Source organism: Labrus mixtus, chromosome 13 (genome assembly GCF_963584025.1).
Source record: "Labrus mixtus chromosome 13, fLabMix1.1, whole genome shotgun sequence".
In the NCBI taxonomy this organism is placed as follows: domain Eukaryota; kingdom Metazoa; phylum Chordata; class Actinopteri; order Labriformes; family Labridae; genus Labrus; species Labrus mixtus.
The window spans coordinates 4,727,330-4,736,812 of NC_083624.1; the positions used below are offsets into that span (position 1 = coordinate 4,727,330).

General features: G+C 39.2%; 1 protein-coding gene across 11 annotated transcripts in view; it reads left to right on the forward strand.

Annotated features, from left to right (window-relative positions):
* LOC132986699 (target of Nesh-SH3) overlaps positions 1-8,051 on the forward strand; it is a 31,853-nt gene extending 23,802 nt beyond the window's left edge. For 10 of the 11 annotated variants that reach the window (XM_061053264.1, XM_061053265.1, XM_061053266.1 and 7 more), the window contains 10 exons: positions 153-215; positions 1,355-1,477; positions 1,869-1,958; positions 2,099-2,308; positions 3,513-3,618; positions 5,053-5,132; positions 5,744-5,773; positions 5,920-6,078; positions 6,729-6,851; positions 6,938-8,051. In XM_061053264.1, coding sequence (XP_060909247.1) covers positions 153-215; positions 1,355-1,477; positions 1,869-1,958; positions 2,099-2,308; positions 3,513-3,618; positions 5,053-5,132; positions 5,744-5,773; positions 5,920-6,078; positions 6,729-6,851; positions 6,938-7,053 — 1,100 coding nt within the window. In that variant the 3' untranslated portion in view covers positions 7,054-8,051. The remainder of the gene's footprint in view (positions 1-152; positions 216-1,354; positions 1,478-1,868; positions 1,959-2,098; positions 2,309-3,512; positions 3,619-5,052; positions 5,133-5,743; positions 5,774-5,919; positions 6,079-6,728; positions 6,852-6,937) is intronic. The other variant, XM_061053275.1, reaches the window with a different exon arrangement.
* The last annotated feature ends 1,432 nt before the right edge of the window (positions 8,052-9,483 follow it).

Consider the following 9,483-nt stretch of genomic DNA (forward strand, 5'->3'; position numbering starts at 1 on the left):
AAACTTGACATTCCTTTTTCCCTATTGCATTATTAAAATAACCAACAACACTTGTTTTCAGTTTTTATCCCCTCCTTAGAACTGACCACCTGCTCTGTTTCAATGTGGTTTTTGATTAAAAAATGACTCTTGTTTCCCATATTTCTCTGCAGTTCAGCGTCCATCTAGTCCTGTCAACAAGACTCCCAACCTGGTGGGGAAACCCAGTGACCATGGTGAGGAACAGTGAACAGCAATGGCTGCACTGACCACTGGCACTGCTGCACCTTAATGCCTGTATGTTGTAGTTACGCACAATAACGAGAGCGAGACCAAACTTTCAAGCCAGTGGTTTCTCAAACTTTTTTCTTCATCCCTTTCCTTAGATGCAGAAAACTTTTAACGTCAATAACGACTCGGCTAACATTTTGATATATTGTAGTCAAAGAGTATTTAAAATATATTTAGCAACTTTTCATCGATGTTGACACAGACATATGCCTGAGTAAGACAGTGGGGATACAATGCATTGGTATTGGACGCCAAAGGATGGGATTGTTATTATGACACTAAGCAGCAACGGAGAGAATTAGCATAGCTTGAGGTCTTCTTTTAGCATCTTACCAAAACGATTAACAAATCTGAGAAAAAAAGGGCCGGCTTGCCATGTAAACACTTGTTTTTCTTTCCTTCTGTGTGAAAAAATGTCCATCTCATTTGCTATGCTTCCTGTGCTTCCTTTCTCAGCACAATCCTTATTGCCTTGTCCGCACTCTTGTTTATTTTTTGATTTTAGTCCAACATGAAACTTAATTAACTTTAACGCCCCACATATTTCCACATCATCAAGAATGTCTCTGCTGTGCAGCTCTGTGCTCCATGCAGTCTGAAGCAATACTATGCCAACAAAAGAAAAGATCTTAGAACTTGAAAATTGCTTTCATAGAATAAGAAGTGTTAACTTCTTAACAAAACAGCGTTCATCTTAACATACAGCTTAACTCATTGGTCTTGTGGCAAAAGCTCTTTCCTGGACTTCCTGAGTCTTTGTTCACTTTGTCACCTGTTTCTATCGCTCTCCCTTCACTCTGTTTGATTTTAAGTGTACTTTATGTGCAAAAAGTGTTTGAGTGAATGTGTTTGCGCACGTTTCTGAGCATCTGCGTACCCCTGGTCTCAGAAGAAGTATTCTGGCAAGGCTTTTTTTTCCCTTTAAAGACTCAAGAAGCAAATTCTGATCTTTCTCGCAGCACGGAACAGGCCACTGAGTTGCTCAGTGAGGATGGCCAGAGCAGATGGATCGCAACTGTGCATGACTGTGAGTCAGATGATGAGGGTGAAGAGCTGATCTCTCCTCCTCCTGCTCTGTCCTTAGATAAACCCATGGACCTGAAACAAGGAGAAAAGGAGTCCATCTTGAAACCATTCCCTCTGGTCACAGCCAAACCCAAGCAAGAGCGCAGACAACAGACAACCACCTCCGCCCCTGCAGTAAACAGTACGATAAATACACTTTCAATCTATTTTTGGAGGAAAGCAACGGCTCAACTTCATGTCATGACAACTTCACACCAGCTGGAAAAATTAAGTTAATCATGGACCAGGAAAAAAACGGAAAACGCTTTTTTGACTTCCGTCAATGCATGCACATGGTAATAATCAGTAGATATTGGTGATGCAGCTTGCAGGTGTGTCTTGTAGTAACAGAAAAAAAGATATTCATAATGTTAGGAGATGGACAAAGACGCTGAATTCAAGCCAGAGCAGGTGCTGGGTGCTAGCATGCAGTTGACCTGGGCCAGAGCTGTAAAATTGAGGACAGAAAGAGCTGCCAGGGACTGCTGGCACATAATCCTAAACCCAACTACTTGCTTCTGTTTCCTTTTCAGGCAGCCGCTTTGACATAAATGAAAATTCCTCCATATTCAGGCCGATGCCTGCATCTGAAGTAGACATCATGGGCAAGAAACGCTTTGTAGGTAAGACTCCTTAGGGCAGTTTTACATCTCCACAGTGGGTTCCCTAGTAACACTGAAATACTGCATTTAACTAAGCAACCAATTCAAAATGACAGCATCCATTTATGAATAACTGCTGTGTTTAATGTGCCTTCCCCCAGCTCCTCATGTGATCTACAAGACTGATAAGAAGCCAGATGAGCCGTGCTCCATCACCTCCTCCCTCGCTTACTTCCCTGATGAGGAGGGGGCTGATCAGAATGTGACCGGTCCTCCCCGCGTGCCTCCTTCCAACCTTACTGTGGTTACTGTGGAGGGCTGCCCGTCTTTTGTCATTCTTGACTGGCAGAAATCTGACAACGAAACTCGAGGTATGAGGATCACAAGGCTTGTTTATCTTATAAAGGCTGGTTCAATAATTTCACCTCATAAGCACACTTGGAAGCATCCACTGCATAAAACAATTTAAATAGTTTTTTAGGCACTTGAATGAGCCTTAAAGGTGCATTTTTCCTCGTGTCAGCAGGGGGCAACACCACTAGTTGTAAAAAGAAGTCTATTGAGAAATGGTTCCTTTTTCCTCACTTGATTTATGACCCCAGAAAGCAAATTTCCCATTGAGCTTCGTCTCAACTGTTGGTCTCAAGTCTTCTTCATCACAGCATGACCCTCATTTTGTGAATTATGGCACCGTTTAAGGGTCACCCAAATGAAAACAGGGTATGCATGAGGGCATGGCAACCATCTGTTTAAAAATACAAGGGGCCACTTCTTAGTCTGGATGAGGTGTGAAAAAAATACTCCCTCAACTTTTTCTTCCAAATAAGTCATTTATGGCTTAAAAGAGCCAAGATGAGGACAGCCAAAAAGCACATTTTTAGGGCAATGTCACCGCAGCTACAGAAACTTCTCTGTGAGGATGCACCAATGTTTCAGTTGGAACACTGGTATTGGATTATCATTGCCCTGTTCACTGACTTCATCCTAATGGCAAAAAAAACAACTATTGATTTTTGGGTTTCACAACTGATTCCGATTTACCATGGCAACGGCAGGCAGTCCCGTTTAATGTGTCTCCCCCCTTCGATCACGAAAGATATGAAGAAGAGGAACTAAAGCAGGAAACATTTGAGTTTGTTGGTGATGCTAAGTGTGTGGAAGTGGGAGAGAGTGTTTTTGGCCGTTCACTGATACAACTTACTGCGTGAGAGTTTAACTTCAAATCTCATTGCTTTTAAAAGTAGACACTGAGAACTACATAGAAGTATTCAAATACATCAGTATCAGAATGGACTATTAGCTTAATAGTTATTGTAAACATCAGTATCAGTAAAAGGCCCGACTTTCACAACCGGGGCATCTCTACTTCCTTATTACGGTCTATGCTTACAAGTCTACTTTTGACAAGGGAAAAAACAACTCTATGGGCAAGAACTCCCTAACCACTCAGAGTGTCTTCACTAACGACAGCCAGTTGTACAAAGCAATTTTACCTCCTTCTATTTTCTCCATCTCGTCATGAAGTTGAAGTTCTGTGCTACTTCATGCACACTAATATCCCTGCTCCTTTGTCAGAGTATGACGTCATATCCACCACGAAAGGACCAAATGGAGAGGAGGTGTCTGTACTAACAACCAACCAGACACACACAGCTGTGGAGAATCTCAAGCCAGAGAGCAGGTATGCGTCTGGAAGAACATGTGACAAGCTGCCTTAACATTTTTCTCCTTCAGTCCTCCAGCTTGTCGGCTACTCTTACCAGGTTAAATAACTAAGATTGTCAAGATACATTTTTGTAAAGGTCCCTGTAGAGTGTCTGGCCTGTAGTAGCACTATTATTTCTAGGATTTGGTCCAAGGTGGAAATTTCTGGGAGAAATGAAGCAAATGCAGGGATGCCAAAAACTGCAGTTCCTAAAATGACCACTAAAGATTTTAAAATGGCAAACATTACAGCAGAAAAAAACATATCAACTGCATGAGAAAAATAAGACTGTTTTGTATATATATATTTTTTTTTTAATTCAACCTTATGAATTTCATTATGCATTATATAGAGAGTGGCTGTTTTTGGTGGCCTGAAGGGTTCACTTTGCTGTCCGATAGGCACAACCTCAGCTTTAAAGTCACTGAATCAGGCCTCTTGGTTATCCATCCACTTGTCTAAATGATAAATATGGTCACTTTTTCACCAAAGACCAAGACGGCAAAGGCCAAAATGCCAAATGCAGAGCTTTGAAATGATAATCTAAAAACCAGTATGTGATATCATATCGGTTATATCCAGTATTATTTGTCTCTGTTTTCATTGCCTCATAAACACACACATCCTATCAAGTGAAATAATAAACAAAAGCCTCGCCAGTTTTGTCAAACTTTTGAAAAGATCAATCGGCTTGAAACTTTGTCAACGAAGACACTTGCAGCGGAGAATAACCTTCTTACTGGATGACAAAAAAGGTCAACAACCGTTGTTGCCACAGTTACCTCTGCAAATGTTTTCTGAGAAAGAAAATGCATTCATGATGTGTTTTAGACCTTGGGGACACCCACAATCTGTTTTGATGAGTAAAACAGAATATGCACATTACTTTATTTATCAAAAAAAAACAACTCCACAGGGCACCTCTAACAAATACAGAATGTTTGAACTACTGGATCATTAGATTAGTTAGCGTCACTGTAAATCTCCTAAAGGACGAGAGAATAAAATGGCACTGCAACACGCTCCTTCAGCCTATGCACTGACTCATTTTGGGTTTCCATATACCAAGCGGATAAAGCGACACAAAAAGCTGACGATATCTGGGTGGAGTGGGTTTTTAATTAGAGCCCAGCATCTGGAGTCTCAAAACTCACTAGAACCCTCCTCTGGGCTTGGTTTTCTGGCCCAACTATTGGCCAAACTCTTGCCAGGACATCTGAACGCAGCACGTGGAATAACCATCAGCTCATTGAATGTGTGTGATCTTGTGTGTGTGACCGATTCTTGAGCTGTCAAAGGCATGAAAATATAATGTGTCCCAGCTCTTGGGTTTTGAGGAATTTTTCTTTATCAAAGTTTGGGGTTTTTGCCTTTTAATTCTCTTTCCTCCCTTTTTTTTTTATATTTCAGTTATGAATTCACAGTAACACCAAGAAATGAGCTGGGAACAGGACCCTCCAGTGATCCTGTGTCTTTTAACACAGAATCAGGCAAGTTTTAAAAACGCTCTAATCCTGTAAAGACATACCAAAGAGATTCCTCATTATTCTAATGTTTGCTGACAGAAAATACCAATAAGTTAAATGTTGATGCCATTGTGACTGTTGCTCATGATTAGGCAGAGATTAGAATTGGGATGAGTCTCAGAAGTTGGACTGTTAGTCAGTTGTTGGTCTAATGATTTCAACATGGCACTGAGGTCTGACTGATTAAGACTCCAAGGACTTTTGAGCTCAACATGTCCTTGGAGGATTATTTCAAACATATCATCCACTCTGTGATCTGACTGATCAGAGCAATCTGAGCTAATGTTGCATCAGTTATAAAGCAGATAAAGCACAGCCCTGAGTTGATCAGATATTGTGCCTTTAAACTCACATTGACAACGCTAAGACGAGATGGCTCCGCTGAATTGGCCTTGTGCCCCAGTGCAATCAAAGCTCAGTATTTTGGGGCTAAACATTATAAATAATTTGCCAAATGGGCTCTGATACAAGCCTGGGTTTGTCTTGCACAATAATTCAAGATGTCGTGTGTCATTGTGTTAATCTGAAGTTATTTTGACGATGTTGTTCATTGCACCTTTCTCTTATGTTTGTAGCTGATCCGCGAGTGAGCGAAAATGTGTCAGGTGAATACGTTTTTTTTGGTCTTCATATCGCTATGTTCTGGCTTAATTCCATTTTTTTTTTTTTTTAAGGTTTTAACTTTAGGAGTCTTGTTTATAGAGATGTCCCTTTGTTTATGAATCCTTCACTTTCAATGATTTCCTCACAGGCAAAGATGCCATCTGGACTCAGTTCCCATTTAAAACGGATTCCTACTCCGAATGCAATGGAAAGCAGTACGTGAAGAGAACTTGGTACCGGAAATTTGTTGGCATCCAGCTCTGCAACTCTCTGAGATACAAGATCTACCTGAGTGACTCTCTTAACGGTAATCAAAGAATCAAGCAACAGTGAACTAGTAGAGGCCTCAGACAGCAGTCTACTCTCTGCCGATGTCAAGTACAATATGCAAAACTCAAACAAAACCAGTTTGAGGTTTTTTTTATACCAGTGAATCTCCATTATTGTTTATGCATTAGAAGGATCTGGATCCTGTCCGAATGTATGGGATTTTTCTTATTCCATGCTCCAACCTTCCACCAGGTTCATTAAAATTGGGCCAGTAGTTTTTCTGTAATCTGTAATCTGTAAAACAGACAAGACACTAAAGCGGCATCGAAAACATAAACTCCTTGGTAGAGTTGACTAAGCAACTGCTTAGGGCCAGAAGTAAATTACAAGTCGCTTTTAAAAGCATTAGATGTCAAAAATGTCAGCTCTGTGTAGTGACAACTGTGCATTCTTTTCAGTAAAATAAGTGCTTCTGTTTTCACTTTAAAACTGGGTACAGTTGAAACTCTTTTCCAGTATATTTATGGTGGAAAATTGACTCTATATAAGCAAACAACTAGAAATAGAAGAGAAAAATGATAAATGTGTAAACCATGGTCATATTATTGTCAGTAAATAATCAGGACTGTTTCTGACCACTTTAAATTCATATCAATCTCAATTTATGTCGCTGCTTCTGTCCAATAGGGAAATTCTACAACATAGGAGATCAGACGGGACATGGTGAGGACCATTGTCAATTTGTGGACTCTTTTCTGGATGGACGGACTGGCACTCAGATGTTTGCTGACCAGCTGCCAAGCAGGCCAGGTAATTTGATAGCGCGTGAATAATCATTATCGTGATTAATCTATCATTATGTAGAATCTAATCCCACCTCTTTGTTTTTGTAACAGGGTTTTATAGGGCCTTAAGACAGGAGCCTGTGCATTTTGGAGAGATTGGAGGGAAGTCACATGTTACTTATGTTGGCTGGTATGAGTGTGGTACACCCATACCCGGGAAATGGTAAGACCCACATGGCTATGAAGGAGGGATAAATTGCTGCAGAAGTAGTAGAAGAAGAAGAAGAAGAAGAAGAAGATGCCTAACCAGGCTTGAAGGGATGTTGGGCTTTCTTTCATATTACCATGGACACTGTAGATGGGTCTGTTTGTTTGAACTCAGCCCTCTCTTCCGGGTATGATCCTGTCCAAGACTATTAGGTGTCACAAAACTCAATGGAGTGTATTTGTAACATCGGTCTCCGTTTCTGTATTTATCAAAAAAGGTCACAATGGACGCAAGAATGCAGGTGAACTAAAATGCTGAATATACAGTAACCACAGAGAACTTCTTGGGAAGCTGGCTCCCAAAGTGTCATAACTTGTTTGATGTTATTTATCAAGGAGATTGTTATTGAATTTTCTCTGTGTCCTCTGGCTTTTGATATAAGAAAGTTAAAACAGTACTTGCATGTCGGCATACACATTGTACACACACATTTGTATACAAAGAGTTGACAATGATACTTCACTGTACATTTTGATTATGTAAAATACAAGTAAACACAGACATGCAGAATCAACCTTCTGCTGGCCCAAAGGGATTATTAACAGTTGCAGTTTGCACATTATTAAACTTGTGTTAATATATGTATATGATGTCAAATGCAATTTGTATACCAGGGATAAAAAAAAGTTTGGATCATTTCAGGTAAAAGAAGAAAAGCTTTGGCCAAATGAATGATCTATTGCAAGCCGAAGCTAATACTCCTATGGTGTCGTTTAGAAAAAAAAAAGATTTTTTTTTTTTTTTTTTATGTTTGTGAAGGCTCAGCCTGTAAAAAAAAATATATTTTTAAAAATAATAACAAAACTGAGGTTCCATATGAAATGAAATAACAAATGACGTTATTTATGTTTTTGTGTTCAAAGTAACTTCATGTACATAAAGCTTTCAATTATTGGAAAGAAATGTTCACTCTGTTAAGCACAATGTTTAATTTCAGCAATAAATCTTGTTTTCATATTTACTGACTTTCTTTTCAATTTCCATTTGACTTCAGAGGTTTATTTATGTTTAAGAGAAAGTTTGACACTTTTAGAGATCTCATTTGCTTGTTTGCTTTCTTGCCAATAAGAGAACTGGTAGGAATTTCCCCCCAAAAAATGTGAACTACCAAGCAGTTGCCACACGTCAGTTGACATAAAGCAATTGCTCATGACAGAATAACAAAGTTCCATTATGCTGGATATACCGGCACTTGAAATATATGTTACTTATAGGCAGTTTTTTCTTACCACTGTAACTTTTGCTGCTTTGCTAAAGTGCTCATGATGGATAGGCCGGATCTTTGTAACATAACAATAAGTAAGGTCTTTTACCTGCTTTTTGTAAAGTGTCTCGAGATAACACTTGTTATGAGTCGACGCTATACAAATAAAAATTGATTGATTGATTGTACCATGCATGAATGAATAATCAACCCTCAGCAATACTAGTGAACATAAAAAATGCGTAGAGTAACACAACCAAATATGAAATCAAAGTCACTACAAAGCATCATAATACTTCAGCTGTGAACAAAATTGCATTTGAGTGTTCAACAGTACTTTATGATAAAGCAGATTCATTAGATGCTGCCATGGAAAAAAAAAACAATATGCAACTCCTGCTAGCAAGCTAGCGTTAGCCCAAGAAACACAGCTCATGATAAAGAAAAAGCTTAGCTTCAGCAAATTTGTTTTAACTTACAGTATTAATGCAGCTCGTTCATACAGCCATCTTCTTCATTCTCATAATTGTCGAAATTATCCTCCATTTGTAGAAAAACATTATCAATCAATCAATTTTTATTTGTATAGCGTCAACTCATAACAAGTGTTATCTCGAGACAAAGCAGGTAAAAGACCTTACTCATTGCTATATTACAAAGACCCGGCCTATTAGCCTCCTCCTTCCTGGAATTAGCCATTTGTCATCTTCACTCCTTCCTCCCTCGTTTTCATTGTTGTTGTTTTTTTTTGCGGGGTTTTTAAGTTGACATAACAACAAAAGTACGCTCCAAAATCAGCGGAGTAGCTGTAAAACTTTACTGGACAAACTTACTGTATTTAACTTAATTATTTTTTTTCACACCATCAGTGACTCAACCCGTCCTTTCAACCTTTTGTTTACGTTTACATACGCGCCTTCAGGCTAGCTACAAACCGACCAATGAAATCAAACAAGTAGCAACGTTCCAAGTTTACGTCATTTAAACGTCATACGTCACTGAAAATATTAGATTTCTATACATAATACTCACAGAGGTGTCTCTCTTTGTATTCTTTTCCTTTATCTTTTTTTAAATCAGAAAATTACTGTGAAGGGCCAGGGGAAGCTACAACTAAACTTTGAATGGAGTCGGTCAAGCTTTTCTCATTACCAGGCTGAACGCTGTTTGCTTGTGTTTCTCTCA